Source organism: Microplitis demolitor, chromosome 9 (assembly GCF_026212275.2).
Source record: "Microplitis demolitor isolate Queensland-Clemson2020A chromosome 9, iyMicDemo2.1a, whole genome shotgun sequence".
In the NCBI taxonomy this organism is placed as follows: domain Eukaryota; kingdom Metazoa; phylum Arthropoda; class Insecta; order Hymenoptera; family Braconidae; genus Microplitis; species Microplitis demolitor.
The window spans coordinates 13,931,614-13,957,937 of record NC_068553.1 but is presented as its reverse complement, the minus strand read 5'-3'; the positions used below and the strand labels follow the sequence as shown (position 1 = coordinate 13,957,937).

The following is a 26,324-nucleotide window of genomic DNA, read 5'->3' as shown; positions in this document are numbered from 1 at the left end:
AATATATTTTTAAAACTTCTCTCCGGAGTGAATTTCACTCCGGAGGAATTAAATTAATAAAAAATAATGTACTCCGCGAAAACTCCCCTTCGAAGTAAATTTTCCTCCGAGCGGAGTGAGTAATTAAAAATTCATTCACTCCGCATTCACTCCGGATTTAATCCGTATTCACTCCGCCAATTTTTTACAGTGTAAGTTTATTTTATTTAACTAATAATTCAAATTTTTATTTTTTTCTCTGAGTAAACAAAATTTTGGACGAATGATTTTCCCGATACATAAAATAGGCGACTACGGAACGTCGTATAGGGCTCACAGCTATCTAATAGATAATTATAGGAACGATACGATATTGTTACCATGAGTAGATGTATTGTTGTGGTAACGATCTACGAGTTGCTCTACTTTAGATCATTCGAGGAACTATATTTTTTTTCCGTGTAGCTAATATACATATTAACAATTAAAGCTCGTGAGAAATAGAGAAAACATTTTTCGATTAAATGTTTTAAAATTTAAAACAGCTGCTTAGTAGTTATACACTCAGAAAATTAAATAATAGAAACTACTATCTAGTCATGGTGAAATTTCTACTATTAATCCGATAGTAGTAAATATTATCTAGATAATTGTATAAATCATCTAGATTATAATATTCACCAGTTTTATAATAATTGTTATAATCCTGTATGTTAACCAGAGTTAATTATTATAATTACTCTAAACAGAGTTGCAAACAATACATTACATGTTATAATGCAATAATTTATTTCTGAACTTAAAATTTGCCATTGAGAATTTTATGTTAAATCTCAGAATATTACACTGTAACCTAATTTTGGAATAAATGCGGGCCAGAAGACTTTATATATTCATTTTTTCCAAAGTTAGTTTAACTTTAAGTAATTTTTTTCATATAGGGGAGACCGAAGCAAAGAGGCCCCCTGGGGCATACAGGACCCCCAGAAATTTTTTCGTCTAATTACTATAAATCCGATATATTTGCGAATTTTTAGCCCTACGCATAAGACCCAGGGCAAAATAGATCAGCCGAAAATTCTGAAAAAACATTCATCCACTTTTCGGCTTAAATTAAGAAAATTATTTTACAGGGAAAAAATATATATACTCAAGGATTCATATTATTATGACATGAATTCCTCGATTTAATTTATAGCCGATATTGATCAGCACCATATTTTTCCTATATCTTAAATCGACATCTAAAAATTTTGGTGAAACGATAACTATCTGTATTTCAATTACAGTCAGATAAATTATTTTTTTAATAAAAATTATTTTAAATAATTTAATTCCCATTAAATTAAGATTTTTCACAATTAATTCAATCGAAATTGAATTATCATTATTTTTAATAGCTAATTGAATATTAATTGAAATTTAATATTATTTTAATGGTAAATGCATGGGTATGCTATAATTATTTGATTGTTAATTAAAATATGATTGAATTAAATATTATATTTAATGAATAACTGGAAAAAAAATTTGCATTATCCATTAATAAATTAATGAATAATGCATTAGATTTACATTAAAAATTTTGTAACTTTGATTCTAAATAGTTGTATTTATAATCCAGATGGTAACAGTTACCACCAGAAATTATAATTGTTACAATCCTGATAGTAACTATTACGAAATTTATTGCAGAAGTTATCATCCAATAATTATTAATTCTACTAAAAAAAATTATAACACTAACTATTTTTGCATTAAAAAACCTTCTAATCATTCTAGATGATTGGAATTAAAAATTTAGCATAATAAACACAATTACTTAATTTTGTAAGTGTATTTTTCGTTTCTACTTTTAAATGACTTCCGATTTCGAAATTTGCAACTAAAACTTGCCCGCGACTTGGAAGCACTTTACTCCAATGATAATTAGAATATTTGAAGGTGTCTGATAAATTTGAAAAATAAGGAAAATAATTGTGACAACAATTGAAGCGTACGTTTACTCTTGTACCACTTGAATGGTATTTTTATTTAGAATACGCTCTTATAATATATGTAATACGGTATATTCAAAGCCTTATGACACCGCTTTGTTCTTAAAAAATGTTCTAAATTATGTATAAAAATTTTATTATATATAATTACATATCCGTCGATTGTAATGAAAATAATTATATCATATGTATATCAATGCCGAAGAAAAAGACTCGAATTATATATTTAATACTACTGCGAGCTAAAAAAATTTACAATTATTGATTAGTAAAGTTTTAGAGTTTTTTTTCCATTATTTTAGTTTTTTTTTGTTTTATATATATTTATAGTTTTAATTAAACGTAAAGCTAATGAACAAAAGTATTAGTACTGTTGAAAAAATAATTATATTTATGGGTACTTGGTGCCAACTGTTGCTATTTCTCGCGAGGACTAATCCGAATTTCTGTCCTGCTAAAAATATATTGATACATAATTAATAAATACAAGTTTAACTTAGTTAATTAAATACTTGAGGATACGAAAATTGAGTAAAAAAAAATGTTGGCTTAACGTTGCTACCCTTTGTATATAAATTGTTGATAATAAAATTGAAGGAAAGTATTTGGTTGATATTCATAGTCACAGTAACTATTAAATAAATATTATTTATTTTGATGATTAATTTATATATGAATTAGTTATTGAAATTCGTTTAATGAATATGATTTATAGATGTGAAAGGGTAATTAAGATAGATAATTGTTTGAAGCAAATAACTAACGATACTTTGGGCTACGGGTAATAAGGAAGATTAAGATTAACGTCACGAGAGATTTGAATAATGATTGAGGAGCCGTAATTAGTGCATTGCTAATGATTTATTCGTATAAGCTCTACTACTGACTCGGGAGTTGTACAAGTGGCTAATGCTAAAACTGATAGTAATCCTAGATTATTTTGGACTATAAGAGCTATCATTTCACAAACTACACATTTATGTACATAATTAGACTTTTTGCTTTTTGTTTCCACGGGGCAAGATGGATCCAAATGATGATGGTAAAAAGAAATGGGTGCTTTAAAAGTTTTTTTCATAAAATGTAAACGGTTATGGAAATAAAGTTTCATTAAAAATTTCTAATCGAATTTCTTAATACCGTCAGTACTTTTGATCTTCTTTTTTTTTATTCAAATATGACAAAAAGTCTTTAAAATTTTTAGCCAATTAAAAAATATCTTCTAAATACTTTAGTCGCTTTTATTTTTTAAACCTCATTATACAAATTAATCTCATGGATCTTTATCATTGGCTTGAAGTCAAATCCTAGAATAAATAATTTCTCCCAAAGCTATTAGCCTTCTATGTGACCTCTTCTTCTCCAGCGACAAAAAAAAATGTAATAATCCAGGTGTCATTTGACAAGATTTAGATGATAGTTAAGGTGCAATTTGTCCGATGAAAGATGTGTCACAATGATGAACATCCTGATAAAGTAATATTGATAGTAGTTGTATGTCTATGGTAGATACAGGTATAGGTTTAGGTGCAGGTATAAGTATCAGTAGAGATCTATAGTCTAAAGACCGTGAGGTGGCTCAGAGAGTAACCCACTCTATCGCGTGATCAGACACGATGCTAATGTAATAGGTCACGTGTTCCATTTGACCCATAACATGTGAAATGTTATAACTAGATTCTGGGTAGGACTCTTGTACTAACACCATTACTACTACTATTTCTATTACTAGTATGTATAGTAGTTTTGATAGTGTAAGGCTAGACGTTAAGTATGTTTATGATTCTAGCTTCCGGGCTGAATGCTTATCGTACTACTTCCTTAAGCAAAGGATGCGCAGTTGATGATCCTTTTCCAACGACGTCTTTCTTTCTCTCTACGCTTTAATCTCGAGCGTATATTTTATTTGCATTCATTTTAATGAAATTCACTATTACAGTATTATTAGTTTTTAGCGGAAACAAACAAATTATTATTAAAGTAATATAGCTTTAATAAATATTTGAACCTGCATATTAATTACGTATACTGTAAGATGTAAAGGAGAGTAGAGCCCGCGGGCGATTAAAATTTTTTTTAAACTTACGCATATCGGAATAATCGTCGACAAGAATAATCTCTTGGATGAGATGCTCTGGCGATCTATCGAGCACAGAGTGCACTGTTCTGAGTAGCACAGACCAAGCTTCGTTGTGAAAACAAATAATAACTGCGGTAGGTGGTAAATCTTCGCGGTATCTACCGGGTTGTTTACACCTGGAACATAAAAATATATTTTATTTATTTTGAAATAGAGCTTTTTTTAAATTTTACTTTACCGCCCATCACATATATTATTTTTCAACTTAACTACTTTACTTATTTATTATTTTTATAGCAGCGGTTTATTTATTATTTTAGAAGTGGGGGAAAAATGGGCTCTTGAGAGAAAATAGTAGTGATTTTTTTTTACCGTCTACTTCTTGGCAAAATAATTATTTTGTAATATTTTATTTTTATTCTTATTTTTTTACTGTAAAAATAAAAAAGTATTATCAATTTATTTCAGCAAAAATATTTTTTCGTTTTAAATTTTTACGTAGCACGACTTGTATCAAATCTGAAATTGAAATTGAGGTCAACAATCAATTTTCGAATTAGTGACTCAGATTCTTTACAAAAAATCGGTCTATCAGTTGACCCTGCGGACCAGTCCCAAAACTTTCCGCTGTTTTCGAGCTCCTTGAGCTCAACATTGTTGTGAATACATTTTCGAGCTCTTTGAGCTCGAAAATATTTTTGTATGCCTTTGTTTTCGAAAAAAAAAAGTTTTTTACCATTTTTTCTCCAACGATATCTCTCGAACAAATTGACCGATTGAGACGGTTCAGGTGGCAATCGACGTGTTTTATTGAGTTCTAGAGCCGATTAAATATTGAAATTGATTACCAAGTTGTTCTTGAAAATTTCAAAAACTCAAAAAAAAATTTTTTTCTTATTTTTTTCGACACCGGTTTCTTTTGAACGAATGAACTGATTTTGATGGTTGAGGTAGCATTCGACGCGGCTTATAAAGTTTCAGAACCATTTTGGAATCAATCCATTGAGCACATTACAAGTTATCAAAAAAAACATTTTTGAAAAAATTTTATTTTTGGAATATCTCTGAACGAGCCCTACCAATCAAGCTCAATATTTTACAGTATTAAGATATTAATAAGCCGCGCTGAATGAAACCTTGAAAATCAAAATTCGTTCACCCGTCCAAAAGTTATAGTTATTTACATACATACATACGTACGTACATATACACATACATACACTCGGACATCATCGTAAAATTAGTCAGGATAGCTTCCGAGAACCTCAAAACATCAAAATCTGATAGAAATTCGGTTTTCGAAAATCGGACCGAAACCATTAACTTCCCGAATTTTTGAAAATTTTTAGTTTTCTTAGCGAGAAGTTAAAAATTTTCCGAGTCAGAAGTTCTCGTTTGATATTTTTTCTAAATACTTAAGCGACCGTTAAAAAATTTTGAAATAAAAGTTAAAAACCAGTCATTTCGAACTTCAAATTTTTTTACTATTTAACAAAAATTATTTACAAAGTAACTGAATTTTAGAATTAATTCAAATCTTCGTTTGTCTCAATTTTTTTTAGTAATATCGAGAAATATTGACATGTATGTCAAGAATTATTTCTTAATATATCGATCAAAAGAGAAATTTAATTCCTTAGCTTGAAGAAATTAGTTTTTAAATTAAAGAAAGTGCTTAATTCAAATCTCCATGACATTTTTTCATTTTAACCAAAATTACGTAAGTCAAGCTAGTGATTTATTTATTGCAAATGTTTAATATTATAATATTGAGTAAGAATAGTACGCTGACGGTCTTGCGATCATAACATGACGGTCAAAAATGACCTGGCCAGTCAGACTCGCATCACTGGTGATTATGGATTCAAATGCGTTTGTATTTGACCTCATAATCAATGAACACTATTGAGGAATACAGGACGCCATTTGCTTTTTGGCAAATTATTAACCATTCATCAGATTTGCTTAGCAGATGTGATAAGGTGCGATAATCAGGCATACGTTGAATAAATTATTGCATACGTCTATAGTGACATCGGCTGTAATACCGATTCCACATGATGTATAAGATGCTATTATCAGCACAAAAATTTTTATACTGTTCAAAAAAATTAGTTTCTCAGTGGTCTTCAACTAAATTATTACCTTTATTTATTTTATTTTCGAGTTTATATTTCGAAACCAAGTCAAGTTTAAAAATATTTTTATAAATTAAAACATCTATTTTATTTTCATTATTAGCAAACACCGCAATAAAAAAAGTTCATGTATAAATTGTGATTTATTAAAAAAAAAATAATAGTATTAATAATAATTTTCTAATAAAGTACATTTTGTACGATTATCGTCTCAGTGTTGAAAATCCTATTTTTTTAAAAAAATGTATTTTATTTTTTTTAATTTTCAAAAGACGGTGTGTCAGATTTTAAGGGACACCTGTGACTTTAAAATACTTGCAGTCATTATTTTCTCTTAAGTACGTAACCTTAATATATATTTGCACACAGTTAAACAAATAAAGTAAATTAAACCGGTATAAAATAGTTACGACAGCTGTAGCATAAAAATAGAACGCAATGTAAACAAATGTTTTAAGAAAAGTTTTCTTATCATTTTCCGGTTGACTGATTAATTTAATAGTCACAGATAAACGTTAAATGTAAAATTGTAATAAAGGAAATGAATGTAAAATAAAAATTAGTGGTTAATGATAATGGGTATTTGATAGGGAGACTCCTTAATCTGGTTGATGACTTCCTGGCATTATTGCTTACTCTCTTTACTCTTTACTCTCTACTCTCTATTCTGATATATGTATATTTAGGTATTATATGTACGTACTAAAGTATAAACTATCCACGTATAACTACTAGTGCCTTATTCAGTGTGTCGAATAGACGGCAAGTGGATAATGCCGGCGTTGAAAGCCAATCGACCAGAAACGTTTCAAGTTACTTTGGTTTAAATCGACTTAAGCGACCTTCATTCACTTTAGTTGAAATTCTATCTTATCGGATATCCTGTACTAAATGCTCTTGCTCTTGCTCCTGTTTCTACCCCTGTCCCTGTCTCTGTTCTTGCTTTTACTCTTGCTAAAGCTCAAGCTCTCTATTATCTTATGTATATGACCCCAGTATATAAATTACCGTACAATTAAATACCATTTATCTCTTAATTATACTACACTCATTATTAATTTGATACCATGGTTAAATTGATATAGATATATATATATATATGCTAGCAGTCACCCACAGCTTTACCTGAGTAGAATATGTCATATTCATATTATTTGAAATTTATTTTTGGAAAAGTACCAATAATGACGAAAGTCATAAATGTATGAAACATTTGTACCAAAGTTCAAGTCTACAGGTTTGTTATATAAACTGTTGACAAACTGATAGTCAATAAACATGGCGGTTAATGACAAATAACAATAGTGACTTTTGAAAATAATTGTTCCTACCGTCATCATACGAATTATTGACATAATATATTCGCTATGAGTGTGACTGCAGCGCCAGACAAAATATGAACTACGAGAGGCTGTCAGAGTATGTTTTTATACGTATGTCAATAGCAAGAAACATAAAAATAAATAAATATTATAAATAATAGTAAAAAAAAAAGTTGTAAAAAATATGTGACAGTTTTATAATAATTGAAGTTTTGTTTTTTAGCTAAACGAATCAACAATAAGTAAGTATAATGATAAAAAATAAAAAAGAATGCAGTAAGCATTTAGGTTAAGTTGTTTGAAATTCATATCAAAGTCAAAATATGATATTGAGGAAAAAATCAAAATGAAAAATAAATAATTAAATGATAACAAAATAAATACTTTCACGTGTGCTTGCTTACAATTTCAGTAATCATAGCCTCCCGTAACTCCGAAAGTAACCACTGCAAACGCTTCAGTCAATTTGATTTCCCCTACCATGGCTTCACTCAGAGCGAATAGCTATCATTTGCGCAATCGCATGCTTTTTCGATATCTATGATTTTTATTTAATTCGATCAAGCCTTTCTTAAGTTATAAGAGAACATACACACAGTCAGACAGACAGACAAAAATAGTAGAAAAAATAGGATTAGCATTGACAGATCATAAAATAGATATTTAACACAAAATTTGACGAACTAATCAAATGTACTACAGAGCCTACAGATTTACATAGTAGTATAGGACACGGAAAAAAATTTCCTGTTGCTGCAACAGGAGGCAGGCATGTTGCAGCAACAGTATTAATCCTATTGTAGCAACAGGATTAATACTGTTGTTGCGACTTAGTAAAATATAGTTACACAGTAAAAAATTTTGCGTCATTGCGTCAAAAAACTTAGGGTTAAAAATTTTTGTATTAAATATTTAATAGTTTTATGTGCACATTTAACATTTATTCTGTTGAATCAACACAAAAAAGTGTTAAATATTTGACACAAAAATTTCTGACATTAAGTTTTTTGACGCAATGACGCAAAATTTTTTACTGTGTAACTATATTTTACTATTAAGTCGCAACAACAGTATTAATCCTGTTGCTACAACAGGATTTTTTCCTGTTGGTGCAACATGGCTGTTTCCTGTTGGTGCAACATGGTTGTTTCCTGTTGCAGCAACAGGATTTTCCTGTAGCTACAACAGGATTTTTCCTGTAGCTGTAACATGATTGCCTCCTGTTGTGGCTACAGGAAAATCCTATTGCTGCAACAGGAAATTTTTTTCTGTGTATGTACGCTGCTTCTGTCACTTTTTTCTTAAATAACTTTTCAATGAGAACATGCAGCCTTATTGACGATAGTTTTTCCAATTTTAATAAAGGTTTAAAGTTACATGATTGAATTTTATGTTGTCGTAAAAATGTTATTATTATATCTTTGAAAGATTTTGATGGCTAATTATGAAATTCGATATTTTTTTCTTAGACAATTATCTTGATCCAGTTCAATAATTTAAAAAATTGATTAAGTATCGGAAAAATGGTAGTAATTTAAAATTTTCAAATTAATGAAAAATGGTGTTTTTGTGATTGTTTTCATGAATAACTTTTTAACGGAAACGTATACCGTTATTATATAAAAGGGCGTTAAAGCTGAAAAAATAAATTATATTTTAATTAGGGTTTAAGGATAATTTTTGTAATTATTTTATCTTTGGCGATTTTAGACCGCGACATTAGTTTAAAATGTCAATAAAAATTAATTTTTGATTCAATGTTATCTCAAAACTTTAAATATTGTCAACGTCTTATTCGAGTTCAAGGACAATTTTATTTTTAAATAAATTGATTCATTTCAATGTTTTGGATTGCTATTAATTTTTTTAATCGTTAATAGTTAAGTTTAAATACAGTCTCAATATTCATAATTAACGGTTCCTTAAATACACTGGAAGTACACGGAGAAAAAAATAGTGTCAGAATGACTATCCAATGTGTCTATAAATGACGAGTCATCAGAATAGCGATTCTTATACCTTATTTGAGAATATTCACACGTTAATTTAATAGTCTATAGTATTATCAAATTAAAGATATGCATTTAGATATGCGCAATAGCCATGCCAGAGATTCATGAAATACCTAAAATAATCCACTGTGAGGAAACTGTATAGCTGAATTGGCTACACGGCGTATCATTAAGTAAGATGAGTATACAACGTATAGCCAGAATAGCGATACGTATACTCACTCTGACGATACTTCTCTTCGTGCATTCACAAAATTTTAGAAAGATCACGAAAAATTGTTCAATCATATTGATTTAATGGAAATGTTTTAAGTTACAAGAAACTGCCAAATTTTTATTCTAGATTGGAAAAAAAGATTAGCTGACTTTTTTTGTATCACTTTGAATCATTTATAAAGTTAAAATAATGTTTAAAACTTCAGAAACCAGATCAATTTTATAACCTAATAATAAAATAACCAACGATACACTGAGAAAAAAAAGTACTATTTTCAAAACAAGAATTTCTTGGTTCAAGAAATCCGTTCAAAATATTTATTTTATTATTATTAATTATCAATTTTTTGAGAAAAGAGCATCAAATTTATTTTTGTTATTATATGAATTTGATATTATATTATAAGTAAACAAAAGAATAGCTTTACTTGAATTAAATAAAAATTATTTCCTTCGATTCTACGAATTCTTGAGACAAAATTATATATTCTTGAAAATTATCAAGAATATATATTCTTGTATCAAGTAAATGTTCTTAACAAAAGTATTTTTTTTTCTCAGTGTACAGTTTTTAATAAAGTTGAGAATTGAGATTGGGTTGAAAGTACCAAGTTAGAGTTGACAATGGCACTGGACATGAGTCTGAAGTATATGCACAAGACACGGTCAGTATTTGTTGCAAGTTGGATCGAATCCAAGTTTACAATCTGCGTTTATTGGTCTAGTGTCTTTGATGGTGCAGCGACAGCAATTTACTGGCTGCTTGGGGTTTATAAATTTCTGAATCTTCGACTAGGATATATATATATATATATATATATATATATATATATATATATATATATATATATATAGAGAGAGAGAGAGAGAGAGAGAGAGAGTATAGAAATGGTCTGCTAGTCCAGTTGGTGGCATCAGCCATGGATCCAAACCAAACTAAACCAGATACTACACAATGCCACGGGGAAATGCCAACTGTTCGTTTCAGGTCCATGTGAACCGCATCACCGGTAGATATCTCAAACTTAATGGACGTAGAAATGGGCACAACTTGAAATTACTTGACGTGCAAACCTCATTCAAAGTCTCTGGATAATCCATCCATCTTACTTACTTTTGATCTTAATCTCTACTTTATCGTTGTTATTTCTTTTGCTTTCAATAGAATCAATAAATTCACATGAATAATCGTGTTAAATTGAATTTCATTTTCTAGGATCAAAAATTTTAATTGATACCTTGAAATAGAAACAAGTTTTTTGTAATTTGCATTGAAAATTATTTCACTAAAAGCATTTGTTAAACTTTTTTGTTACGCAAATCGACGAGTTTCAAAAAATCCAGGGAGTTATTGTTTTCAATTGGATTTTTAAAAACCGAATTTTCTTCAGATGTCAACGTTTCAAGGTCCTAATAAGCTATTTTAACTATTTCCAGAGTAATTTTCGCGTGTATGTATGTATCATGAATGTATATGTATGTATATGGGGTTGAACGATAAATATACTCCCGATTTTTAGTATCCGGCTTACAGATTTGAGCCTTGGCACAAATATTCCCAACAATCTTACAAACCCCCCACCTTCGGTATTTGGTTAGAAAACTAACTACGAAGGGGGTTTCACGTTCATTACGTCCGACTGATGATTCAAATTTCGATTCGGTTTCGGTTTTAAATAGAATCCGTAATCACTTTGAATTCACTCCCGATTTTTTACAGTGTAAACTACAAATCTATCCAAAAATCGAAATTTTCTATGAAGACTTAAAATTTTAAGAATGACCACCAAATTAAAATTTTGGATATGACAAAAATATACTGAGGTAATTTTGTAAAAAATAAAATTTCTTACAAAAAAAGTATTTGTCCATTTCCATGTAAGTTTAATATTTCGCTCAAATTTAAATATTTAAAACTACACAAAATAAATTTGTTTATAAATAGTTTTAATAATTAATTACATAAATTTTGATAAGAAATAATTATAAAAATTATAATTAAATAGCGTTGATTAATAACGTTTGGGACGTAACTTTGTGAGTTTGAGATTAATATCTACAACCTAGAGGATGCATTAAACGATGACGGAGTAGATATAGTTGTTGTAGTTCTAGTAGTAGAAGTAAAAGTACTGGTAAAAGACAAATAAAAAGAAGAAGGAGTAAAAGAAAATAGCGGTTAAAGGTAGATATGAGAAAACTGTACAAGTTATGTATAAAAAGTGTTGAGAAATTATGAGGAGAAAGTTTTAACGCAACGTGGATGGTTTGTCTCAGCGGATTTTCAGCCAACACTTGTAGTAGGAGGTGAAGATGGATGCGAAAGAGAAAGAGGAGGACCGGAAGAGGGAGAGGTTAGAAGCGCACAAATTTTCCGACTAAAGATTCTGCTGGTTCTTGGTAATTGTAATTGTATACAAGCTTGAGTCTTTGGGGGTTTGGGTATTGCTGAATTAGCTGTTCAGTTACTGCTCTTGCGATTTAACTTTGTGTAACTACTAACGCTGCGATATTGCATCAAAGACTTATTAACTTTAATAACAGTCAATTATATACCAAAATGCGGTATGATGATTATAAATCCAACTTTAATATTTATAATTATGATTATAATTATAATTTTAGTTTTTGGTAATTTTTATTTTTACTTTCGTAATTATTATAATTTCGTGGAAAAGATATTACTCTACAGGCCATCGAGTGCCGTCATATCTGTGAGATTTATTTCACGTCGCAACATGACGGAACTTCAATTATACTAGTTGGACATCGTACATGCACTAATGAACATTAATATGCACAGCACCATGACACATGGAAAGTTTAAAGGTACACATTTTAGTACCAACCTAAAATATATTTAATAAAAAGTAATCAGTAAAAATAAATAAAAAAATAATAAACATTGAATTCGTAACTTTTGTACACAGAATCCGTTTTAAATTTGATTTTTTTTTCTTTCGTTTTTACATTAAATCCACATTAATTTACTTTAGTCCATTTATTTTTTATTGTTATAGTTTAAGAGATTTTTTGAGTTAATTTGTTGTTAGTCGGAACCATCACTTTTGACTTTTTGTTTAATTATTAATAATCTTGATGGATTACAGTAGTGATATTTTACTGGTTTATCTCAATTAAAAAGCAAAGATAATTAAAAAAAAAATCAAAGTGATTCATTGAGTTTTTCAAAAGATGTCGTGCTCACATTGCTACAGATCACCAAACATCCATGAAAAAACTTTTTCAATTAACTTTTGTTTAACAATAGTCTAAATAAAAAAATATACTAATACTTTGTTAAAATTATTTATTAGAATGTGATGTTGCTATTAATATACTTTTGTTACTATATATATGTGCAATATAGAGTTGATGAAAATGATTTAAGCTGAGTGATTCGCCATTTTTCATTTTGTCGACAATAGATTGCGCCTCGCGTTCGATGCATGTAGTATAACTATAATTATAAAACTAAAAAATATAGGAAAAAATAATAAAAATGATAATTTATTTAATGAGATTTTAAGTTAAGAAGCAAAGAAGTTAATTAGTCTTGTTAACCGCATGTTCAAACATGACGTTTGAATATTGATATAAAGAGAATTTTCAATAGAGCTTTGGGTTGCTCATGAACATGAACAAAAATTAAACGCACACATACATATATTTCTCTAATGTGGTTTTATGCACGGTTTATATCCGTAAAAGCTTTTAATCATCACGTAGACCACACCAAGGGTATTTACAAAATCGTTGGCGGTTATTTAAACTTACTTGAGGAGGGACGAGTAAGGTTTAACTCTCGTGATCGATTAACATGGAAGCTTTAAAAGCAAGTAAAGCGCACATGACTACCAAAGAGTATTAGAGCGTATGCACCAGTGAGTACATGCCTGAGAGATCACGTAAAACACTTGTCTCTCTCACTACTCTCTTCATGTTGTAGAAGTCATTTTTGTCCCCGTGGGGTTTTTGACGTTAATCTGGATCAAACTCACATTGCGCTAATATCGCTACAAATTTCATGGTTCATTTCAATTATCAAAAACATCCAATGTTTCTCATAAATCATAACAATAATAAACATGTTAGAAAATCCAAAATTGCACACCACAATCGTTCATTTTATTTTTAATCATTACCCTTATTTTTTTTTTTTATTATGAATTTTTATTCAATTTTTAAATTATAAACTTGATTTTTTTATTTCTTAATTCCAGTTTAATTTTTTTTCTTATTAAAATTTTTTCTAAATATCCCGCATTTTTGTTGTAGATGTCGTTTTTTTTTAAATCCTACTGTTTTACGCTAGTGCTGCTGCTAGTAGTTGATGGGGAGAAAAAAAGAAAAAAAAATTTACTTTTTTAATAATAACAATAGTAAAAATAAAAATGACAGCTAAAATTTTTCGTGAAAAATCGGTTTTATTATTTTATTTAATTGCAATTAAACTAGACGGATGTAGATAGTGATTTTTAATAGGGTTCTTGTGATAAAAAATACTAAGATAATAAAAAAGAGTTAGGCCGATTAATTGTGTCTATTGAGAGTTATCTATTCTATATTATTAAGAGAATAAAAAAAATTTTGTTCCCGCCATATCTATATGATAGAAATGGTTAATGTTATGATATTTGGGACCGTTAGAAAGGTCTTGACTTGAATTTGTGCTTTCTCATAATTAAAACTCTTTTTTATTGCCGAGTATTGAGATAAATATTTTCTATAAATAAATTAATATTTTTATTATTTCTGTCACTAAATATGACCGAATATCACTGAATATAGCTATATTATTTATATCGCGCTACTAATTCCAAAACGACATATTTGTATACTCACTTTTGATTTTAGGGAGTTTCTCAAAGCCAAAAGAACATATACAGAAAAAAAGGATTTATTGACGCAAAAAATCTATACTCACCTAAAGAAAATTTTTACCTACCCCAAGAAATTTTTAGCATCGTCAATTGAAAACAAAAATTTATTTAAAACTAAAAAAAATTACTTGACACGAAAAATTATTTCTTGCCCAAAAAAATCTTTTTTCGCCCCAAGCGAATGTTCACATTCAATTCATAAGGCATAAAATTTTTTGATACCAATAAAAATTGTTTGCGGCAACAAATTTTTTTTTTGTGTATTTGAGTAGTTCTCACGATTTGCGAAAATCGTATCCATACTCAGTTTTGTATATTATTAATGTTGTATTGTAAACTTTGTATTTTTTCACGAAAACTATACTACTGAAGCTGCTCGTGCCATACTTTACTCAGGTGTTTTAATTTCACAATAACAAATGGCAGGTAACTGAATACTTCAAATATCATTTCCTCATCGTGTCCCAAACTTAATATTTAAATAATATTATATCATTAATTTATTGTGCTCTATAAATGTGACTTGTTTTGGTAATTACTTATATTAAAAATAGTGCATTTAACAGTACATACACTTTTCATTAGGTACCGAGTAAGAAATGATTGGAAAATTTAATTTTTATCTGGGTCCCAAAAAAAAAAAAATCATTCCCTCACTTTTTACTAAAACCTGGATTGTACTTTTCAATCGGATCGTAGGTTGCCGCGCTGATATTGGGTCAAAATTATTTTTTAATAAATTGTCTTTGTGTTGGTATAAAATTTGACCCATTTTAGTGTAATCGAAAAAATTTAGAGATAATTTAATGTAAGTGAATGACTGAAAAATTTTAGAGCGACCATAAAGCAACCTCAGCGCTTTCGCGCTTGACGTGTGCAATATAATAATAGTTAATAATAATACATGGAATAAAAAAAGTGAATATAAATGTCTGTCTATACAACTGAGCAAAGTAGAAACGAGAAAAAAAATTGAATAATTTGTCTTTTACTAAAAATAAAAAATTACATATCGTCATAGCGAACATTTCTCCCATTAAATGAAAAACGAGTTATCCGTTTTTACAGCATCTATTTACTAATTTTATTATATTATTTAAATAATTATCAAAATTAATATATTTACTATTATTCATATTTTTTTTCAGTCTTTTAATATAGAAATTACTTCATTGAAATAAAGAGCCCATTGACCGTAGCCCGGTGTTTGACTTTTCCAACCATTTTTAATTTTAAACATGGAAATTTTATGTAAATGACTTAATTAACATTATTATAATATTGAGCATCAACTTTTACACTTTATTGTACGTAATCTGCTGAAATTAATAACTTTCCATTAAAATTATAAATGATTATTAAAAAACAATATGTTTGTTTACATGACTTTTTAAAAAGTTAATAACATTAGTTAGAGTACGCAAGATTTTGGATATTCTAAAATTTTATTCCATTAAGTCTACGAATAAAATGAAACACACAAAGAGAATATATTGTATTTGAAATAAGTAAATAATATTTGGTTTAAGTAAACATGTAGTTTTTGAAGTGACAATGACATAATTTTTTGAATCAAATAAATTATCATTCTTACGTAAATTAAATAAATTTAATCCAACAAATAGTTTTTTGATTTAAAGAATCGCCCATAGTGAATAATATTTTATGATACCAGCATCGAAACGTCGAGTTACAGTGTCTCTACAGGCAGTCGAAACAAGCTAATTTCAGCCCAACACCGCAAACAAATATAAGTAAACGCGTAAATTGCGAATGCTTTTAGTCAGTGAGCAGAAACATATGTGATAAAATGTGGCATAAAAATGGTAAAAAATCACATGCGCCATTCTTTCCACAAACAGATACAAAAATTTAAACTTTCAAGTGCAGATTTAGTAAAAAATCGTACACACACCACGCGGGCTGGGATTTCTTATTTTCCTCCTTGGTTATATAATCTCTAAACATGAATTAGCGAAAATAAGTGAATATTTACTAATTCCAAGTGTAAACCGAACCAGTAATTTCAAAAAATGGTTCGATTGGCACTCAGAATTAGTGAATATTCTCTTATTTCACTTATTCATATTTAGTGCGCAATGGTATATTACACACCTAGGGCAGTAAAGTAAGAAATGTCTCAGACCACATGTAATTTGAAATGAATAAGAATAATAAAAAATGTCTCAACAAACATATGATCTGAGGCTTTCTTATTTACTTCCCGTGGTGTGTATACTATTTGTCTCCTCGACGGAGACGGAAAGCAGCAACTTTTGCACAGCGGAACGAAAGTTGACGCTTTCCGCCCAGAGGCGAGAAATATACTCTTTCTGCCCGACGACTGAAGGCATCTGCAATTTCAACTCGGCAACTTGTCATTTGTTTAATAGTAATTTTAACCCATTTATTTTATTTACTCTCTAAACATGAATTAATGAAAATAAGTGAATATTCACTAATTCCAAGTACAACCCGAACCACTATTTTCAAAAAGTGGTTCGATTGACACTCAGAATTAATGAATATTCACTTACTTCACTTATTTATGTTTAGAGAGTACGTAAATGGCAGTTCTGATTTTGTGATTTTTATAAAAATTAGTGTCTATAATGAATAGTACTTATAGTTTCTGCTTAATTATAAATTGCAAATCATAATTTACGCTTGCGCTAATAGTTGATAACACCATTGGTCTTAAATTTTCTTCTGTCTGACTAGCTGTTGATTCTGAAGTTTGAAGTTCCAATGCAGGTAATCATGGAAAATATAGCATTTAATATACTGACAGGATAAAACACAATTTCAAACTGCGAGTGATGTCAGTCTACGGCTCGGGCAGCCAACTTCACCCTGATCTGAAATCCTTTTGTTTTAAGAGAGTATATTTGTGACCAACCAGTAGTTTTAACTAAGCATTTGTTTTATTGTGGTATCTCTTTAATATTATTTCTCAGAATTTATACTTCTGCAGAATCACAAATGTTTCAGCAATTGTACAATTATAATTTCATTAATTTAGCATTATTTGAGTCATCGACGAATATAATTAAGGATTTTTCTTAATTATTTTTTTGTAAGAAGAATACCACTTTTTACTTAGTTACATTCACTATTGTCATTGTTCATTGAAATATCATCGTACATTTTAGAACTATATATTAGTTATCTGAACTGAGAGTAATAGTGAGGGCTTCATTGAATTATGTTATTAACAGTTCAGAAAACCAGTTTTTTCTCTCAGTGCAATTACGTAACAAAATACGATTGACAATCAATATATATATATATATATATCTTTATAAAGTCATCCACATTATTTTAAAGGTTAGAAACACTGAACTATTTACCTATACAAACTATGATAAAGATTATGGATAATAGATTGTTATAAATTAAAACATTAATTATGATCGAATAAGTAAATCTTAATTGATTAGCATTGTAATTTTAAACAATTGTGCAATTGAAATCATCAATAGTAATGGTAAACAAATAAATTATTATTTTTTACGGTTAATTTTAACTTTCAATAGGGATGTATAATTCTCTGTAGACAATAATTCTTTAAAAAAAAAAAAAACGACTTTTTTATTAGCAAAAAATATATTATTGCTATTATTCATTATAATTATAGTTTACTTTCATGCCTCCGGTTCTACCGCATACTCCAAATAATTATAATAAATTTTTAGATCATAATAATTCATCGATATAATTTCAATTTTCATAGCAAGCTTTATTTACAAGAAGTACAAATGTCAATTCCATAACGTCCGATTTAAAATAGAATCAAATTGCTCTTTGCATTTATATATGACTTAACAATAAGAAACTGACATCAAATCTTATACTTATGGTTTTTTTTTATTTTCTTTCAATTTATTTTCTATTTCACCGCTTCCGGTTGAAAGGAAATTTCAATTTCCTTATTTTTTTTTTTTTACATGGACTTAAGAACTTTTGATGACTAAGGTATTAAACTTTTTTTTGTTTATTGTGAATTAAATTTTTCTAGAGGTAAAACAAAAAGATTTAATCTATAATTAATAATTTTATCTACACTTAAAAATTTCATAGAATACTATTTTTTTTAAATAACGCATTTTTATAGCTTATTATCATAAGTTTTATTCGTAGTGTGAAAATTTAAATTGATTAATTTTTTGTGTTCAATGATTTTAAATGATGTACTAAGCTCCAGGTTTTTGTCGATTGGTTTTACGCTTTAACGAAACCAAAGTTAAAAGAAATTGAATCCTCTTCTTGACAAGCATAAATGAGGTATATTTATGAAGATATTAATAAGAAAAATATTTTATAAATCCTGATAAATAAATTATTTTTACATACTTAATAAACTATTGATATTTTAGTAATTATTAAAGATAAGTAAGATTCATTTATAGTAATTGAGAAGGTAATTTTATTCTTGGCAACTTTTACATGAGTGAAAAGTTTTATAAAACCAATATTTTACAAGTTATAACAATTTAAACTGACTTAAAAATCCTTACTTATGCAAAAAAAAAAAAAAAAACAAGCGTTTAAATGGCGCTTAATTTAAAAAACAGACATTATTTAATTTTTCAATAAAAATAAAATTATAAAAAATTGGATTTTCTTTCCATTGACTCTCTAAAATGTATATTGATCTCATATATCGACGTTCTAATTAGCAAATTATCTAACTTAATATTTTTTAGTATGTGATTATGTGCAATTTTTAGATAGTAATAGTTAGAAAAAATATTATTCGAGTACCCTAGATAAAAATATTATACACATACTAGATATGGAATTAGTTTTTAGATGAAAAAGAAATTTTTAAATTACTTTTTTTTCGCATAATTTTCTGAAATGGAGTTAGACAATTTACTAATTAAAACGTCGATATTTGATGAAATATTGCTAATAAAATGTAATAAAATTTCGAACTTAAGCTTAACGTTTATTAAATATTGAATAATTGGTAAAATTTAATAGGCAAAGACTTGTATAAAAAAAAAAAAAAGAAGTCGTGATTTATTATTTTTCTATTACATCAGTCTATCGAATTTCCTGTCGATTGGTTAAAATAATAAAATATATTTAAAAGCGCGCGCCTGACTCGCACCTCCATTTCATTTTGTATTTTTATTTATTTTAATATATTTTGTACTCCACCGCACTCTATTTCAATATAAATATATACACATATATATTTATATACTAGTCACTATTCGTCCCGAGGATTGATATCAGATATCACGTATATCTATAATAATAGAATAAGGGTGAGGTGGTTGAGGGGAAAGAGAGTACGCGAGAAAAGGTGAAAATGAAAAAAGAAAAATGACGCCATATGGAATAGGTATCGATCACAATGCCGGATGCAGGCGGCGCGTGAGCGTGAACTCAGTACTTTCATTTTATTTAACGTTTATATTTTATAAATAAAACTCGAGTTCCACAAACGATCGAAAAATAGTTGAGCGATCGTGGACAAAGCTCGCGTTTGAATCATTTGAATCGACTCGACGGCCGCGGACTTCCGAACTCGTAACAATTCATGAAAAAATGATCAATGACATTTTCACAAATGGAAAACATACATACATAAATTTATTCATGAATATATATATATATATATATATATATATATATATATGTATACATTTTTTTTATAATATTAACAAAATTACTTTATGAGATCTATTATTAATTGTTTATTTGTTTAGAAAAAATAAAAATTTTAGTAATGAATGAATAAGAAAATAGTATTGTTAGATAAAGATAACTATTGAATTTATTTGCTTTCATAGGATAGTATTGAAGTAAGAATTGAATAAGTAAGATGTTTGCAAGAGCACGTACGAGTAAATGTGCAAGATTCGTCCATTGGGAATGAAAAAAAAAAAATTATTTTTCTATGCACGAATGACGCAATGTATTTACGAATACGTCTGCGTACCTCAACAACTCGTTGTTCAGGATTTTTTATTTATTTTACATACGTTTATTTACTAAACTTTCATACCTTATAAAAAGTAGTCAGATAAGTGAATAAAATAACATTTTAATTCTTTATAATATTTTATTGTTTTACGTGGGTTTGAAAATTTTGAATATATAAATAGTTATTAATTATTGAAATTTATAAATTTAATGAAATATTAAATTATCATAGAAATTAATCGAGACTTTCTGAGACAATTGTTTAACGAAAAAATTTTTTTAACGATCAACACAAATCCCGAGTCGAAAAATTTCAGCTTTATTTCAAACTGAATAAACTGCTAGGCAACAGTTAAAAAAAATAAAGTGCTTATTTAATAGTAGTTTATCTATCGAATGCGATCGTGTTTAAGACGCGAGTGTGAAGATTGGTGCCCGAGCCGAAAACGAGGGTACCAACACATGAGCGTCTTAGACTCGATTGTACTAGATAAATACAATAGTTTTTGTGACAGATATTTGAAATTTACTACATGTATTGCCTATAAATGGCAGGTTATAAATCCGCGTTTATTTATTTGGTAAGATTGTTTTGAGTATTTGCTGAAAATTAGAGAAAAGTCGGTAAGTGGACGAATTAAAATGATGATAAATTTTGTCACAAGATGGCTCGTTAAGTTACTTCGATATTTTTTGGTCGTTTGCTATCGCACATGTAACCAAAAAATATTTTTTGATCCGATGATGACGTCACTATTAGAACGATTAGGTGTCTTTTTTACCAGGTGTATCTTACCTAATATTTTTAACTGCCGGCTATAGGCGCTAAATGTCGTAGATTTCAAGTATCTGTCTCAAAAAATACGTTATAAAATGAGCCTGAACTCAGACTGAAAGGTCGTCATATTTCACTTTTCAGGAACATCAGGCTGAAGTTAAGCTTGAAAATAAAATCAATCAGTCAGGCTCTTCAGCTTGAAAATAGTTTGAAATTAAGGCTTTTTAGGTTGATGTTAGGTTCCCCGGGTAAAAAAATATTAAATTATTTAATATTTTTTTAATTGACTGGGAAAAATCAATTATATACAGTGACATATGGAAATCAGCAATAGATAGCCGTGTGTGACTGAATATGACCATATTTATTTAAATGAAAAAAAACAGATTGCTTTAGGCTTTTTTTAATTTTTTATTCAATCATTATAATAATGCAGAGATTAGTAGAACTGCGAATAATCGAATTTCTAATCACATTAGAAATTTTTAATTCAGAGAAAAAACGCTACACTTATCAACGACCGGACACGCATTAGTGGAATTCGAACCCGGGACCCTACGAACAAAAGACCGACGCTTTAACGACTAGGCTACGCTACGGACAGTGACTACTGAGTTTAGTTATACCCTACACAAGGTCGAGAGAATATATTCACTTTTATAGTCATATCAAGCTGTTCAGATTGAATTCATGCTTAAAAAATTATTGAGTAGCAGGTTGTTTAGGTTAAGAATAAGTTTAAAGTGCAAGCTAGTTCCAAGCTGAACAGCCTAACAGCTTGTTCAGCTTGAATTCAGTGTTTTTCTTATACTTTAGCAGGCGATTCAGTTTCAATTCAAGCCAAAATTTTGTTAAGTAGCAGTTTATTCAGCTTGAAAATAAGCTCGAAGCTTAAGCTAGTTTTGAACTGAATAACCTACAGGTTCAATTTAATTCCAGTCGCAGGCTGAACAGTTGAATTAAAGGCTCAATTAAGTGCAGTCAGTTTCAATTAAGGTTCAATTCAGCGCAGTCAGTTCTACTTTAGGTCCAGTTCAGCTTAGTCAGTTTGAAATAATGCTGAAACTTTTCGACTCGGGGCGGAATGTGTTAAATTAACACAAAAATTCGTGTGTAGCGTTTGAAAAACACCATTTGTATGTTAAGGTAGTTGTCGGGTGATGGAGATAGTGTCAGAATGTTCTAAAATTTCTTATACTTATTAAGGGTATTAAGATACAATTACCATTAAAATTCGAAGTCGATTGACCATCTCTAATTCGAGATATTTATAATCAAATTTTGGATAATTAACATTGCGAGCAATGAGGAGCATACATTTTAAGTCGCGTTCGTGATTCTAATAAAAAAAACTAACAGTCAGAAATTTTTGAAAAACTAACAGAAAATTAATGAATTTGTTCTGAATTTAAAAAAAAAAAAGGATTCACCATCTCATTGTTGAGATATAGTAACTTAAAGTTCAGCAATAAATAAAAAATATACTTGTCGATGCATTGGACAGAAAGAATCTGACAACGCTGTACGCGAGTATGCGTTGACTATTTGAGCAATAAATGCAAACAGATACTTAGTACACTATACAGCAACTGGTTAAGCATACGCGACGTTGTCAAATTATAATTTAAGAAAATGTTCAAAAGTATTTGTGTATATGTATATATGAGTAGTGTGAAGGTAACCTTCTCACGGGCAGAGTATCAAATAAAAGCAATGTCTCATTTTAACTACAACCTAACCTACTCTTACCACGCATATAGCTCATAAAATTTTGAACTGTGTAAACATATAGTGTTAATTTTTAGTTTGTGAATTTTACAACATATTTAGTAATAAATAATAAAAGTAATGCATTTATTGATTTACGTGAGTATATTGAACTAAAAAATATTAAATGTATATTATAATAGGGGAAAGAAGGGACTCTTCGTACGATTTTTACATTTTTTTTTTTTATCTATATGTAGGGATTCTATATCTAGAGGAAGGGGCAAAATGGGCGCCTTAAGAAATGAGGGCTTATATGTAATACAAATTTCAGCCCATTTTGCCCCCAGACGTCCATTTTGCCCCACTCTCCCCTAATAGGGGAAGAGGGAGGAGAATGAGCCACTTAAAATTTTGAGTGCCTCGAATAATTTGGGGGCAAAATGGGCCCCTTAAATTTTGGGGGCCAATTTTGCCCCCCCCCTCCCCTACCAAAGATCAATGCCGAAAAATTGATCAGTTAATTATATCTTATATTTATTGTTTAATAGTAACTTGAAGTTAATCTGGAATTTGTATGAATGTTTCCCATGCATGGATACTATCTATACAACATCGGGGGTATTTCTAGACACTGAGGAATAGTATTGTAAAATAAATTAAAACTGAAAACAAACTCAAAAATCTTTATTTGATCATGAAACTAATGCACAAATTTGGTGAAAATTAAATGACTGCTCATCTAGTCAATGAAAGTTAACATTTTTTTTTAAAACAATAAACAATTTGTTTTCATTCATGAGTTATTAATTCTGCTTAGGAACGGTTGTCAGATAATTTTGTTCAAGATTTTCTCTCAAATAAAAGCCCTAAACGCAAAATAAAGACAAAGACCTGATGCTTTACTCTATAAACTAGCAAAGTGCACTTCAAATTTTTGGTAACTTCCATTTGTTTACGAGAAAAACTTGGACCAAATTCCCATTTACTGTCCAAGTGCAACAACGATATTACCGTTCATTCACTTAAGTGCGAATAGAGAAATAAATAAAAACGCATCTTAAGAAACAAATTATAAAATCAAGAGATCAATCGTATCTCCATAATCTTCAGTGTCCTCGGGGCATAGATTAAAAAATTAAGTAACTTTTTTTGATCAAAAAAAAATTACGGGTATGAATTTGCGCCTCTTGTTTCTATTCGAATGTGCCCCATCAACCCAACAACAATAAAACATAATCTCCAATTATATTAGTATGCAAACTGGAGAAATTGATTATTGAAATCATGTCTTAGGAATATATCCTCGATACTGACATCATATAGTTCAGAAAAACATAACATAAATAGTGTAAACATAACTGGAAAAATTGATGAAAAAAATACTTATTGAACGCAAAAATGCAATGCCGTCTGGTACTTCACTCTCACTGCAGCCAATGACGTGAATCTCCATAGAGATTATGGCAGCTACTTAACTTGCACATGAATACTCATGTTAGCACAACTTTTCGTTCATATTTAATAATTCCTGTATGAATTTGCCCCGTGTTCAAAGGGTCCGAATCTTCCCCTATTATACACCTCAAGCGCGGAAGCACTGAGTGTGCTTTATGATCGATCAAATATTTTTGACTCATTCACTCACATTGAATTATGTTTTGATTATACTAAAATGGGTTGGATTATATACTAATACAAAGAGAATTTATTAAAGAATAATTTCGACACAATATTACGTCTATTAATTATTCCATTAATTAGATATAAATTATTTTAATCCCAGAGACCAGTGATGCTAGAACGTGGGATTTTTTTACCCCCTCCTGCCATTACACTCCATGCTATTTCACCACGGGAAGGGGTAAAAAAATCCCACGTTCTGGCATCACTGGCAGAGACTCAAGTTGTCAATTGTCGTGTATGAAACTTAGTAAACCAAGTAACTCTCAATAGACAAAATTAATCGACCTAAATTTTTTTTTCTTATTTTGGTATTTTTTATCACAAGTACCCTTTTGAAAATCACTATCTAAATCCTTTTAGTTTAATTGTAATTAATTAAAAACGTAAATTGATTGTTCACGAAAAATTTAGCTACCATTTTTACTTTTACTATTGTTATTATTTTTTTCCTTTTTCCTCTCCACCAACTACTGGCAGCAGCACTAGCTTAACAGAATTGAAGAAAGTGACATCTAAGACCAAAAGGCGGGATATTTAAAAAAAAAATAAACTGAAAATAAGAAATAAAAAAATCAAATTAATAACATAAAATTAAAATGAAACAAAAGTAACGATTTAAAATAAAATGAGCGATTAAGGTGTGCACTTTTGGATTTTTTAACAGTGTTTTCGAGATTCGTTTGCTCCGTGTACAAACCAAATAATGCTTGGAGATACGGATTCAATTTTCTGATGTTGCTACTTGGAAAAAAAGTAAATCGATGCAAAAAGTTATTTACTAGTATGCATACAAGTATACTGGCAAAAAAAAAATAGAGTTATGATGATGCTTCTTCAGCGTGGGTTTTAATGAGCGTATTGTCAAGTAGGACTAGATAAGAGGATCTTCACTTACGGTCGCGACATAAGTTCTACTTTACTCTATACTTCTGCATACACTGCGATGTGTACTAGAAAGTCAAGTCTTAGCTTCAGCATTATTTTGTTTCTTAACAAATAAATCTTACCAAATATGTGTATAAAATTTAAAATTTTGATATTTATACGTTAACAATTCTTGAAGAAAAATAGGTAAGTTTGAGTTCATTAAATATTTTGGTAGCAATATGTCTTTACTTTACAAAACAAAAATTTATGTCAACTCCACTCACTTTGTTTTCTTTTTTAAAGAAAAATTTTTTATCGTGACGTTGATGAAATGTGTAATTAACGAACGACATGTTCAAAAGTATGTAGTCAGACATATCTTGACAAGAGGGTGCACTTATTCTTCATTCTGCCTCTACTTCATCACGACCTCATCAAATAATTTTTTTTTTGTGCCACTGTCTTATTCTTTTTTTATAAAATAATTTTAATGATAAAATATTTACTTTTAAATGAAGATAATAAAATCATTATTTCGATTTTACTTCATCAAGTACAAATAAAAACTTCAATACCCCTAGAATAAAGTATTAACACGTAAAGGTATCAATAAAAAATTGTGTTAGGTCACGGCTAGTACAAACTACGAAGTACAGACTTTAAATTTAATTATTATTATTATTATTTCTATTGTTATCTTGATAATAATAATGATAATAAAT

At 29.0% G+C, this 26,324-nt stretch overlaps 1 protein-coding gene across 7 annotated transcripts in view; it reads right to left on the bottom strand.

Annotated features, from left to right (window-relative positions):
- LOC103578637 (putative polypeptide N-acetylgalactosaminyltransferase 9) overlaps nt 1-26,324 on the bottom strand; it is a 295,869-nt gene that overhangs the window by 25,173 nt on the left and 244,372 nt on the right. For all 7 annotated transcript variants that reach the window (XM_053741866.1, XM_053741872.1, XM_053741868.1 and 4 more), the window contains one exon: nt 4,063-4,232. In XM_053741866.1, coding sequence (XP_053597841.1) covers nt 4,063-4,232 — 170 coding nt within the window. The remainder of the gene's footprint in view (nt 1-4,062; nt 4,233-26,324) is intronic.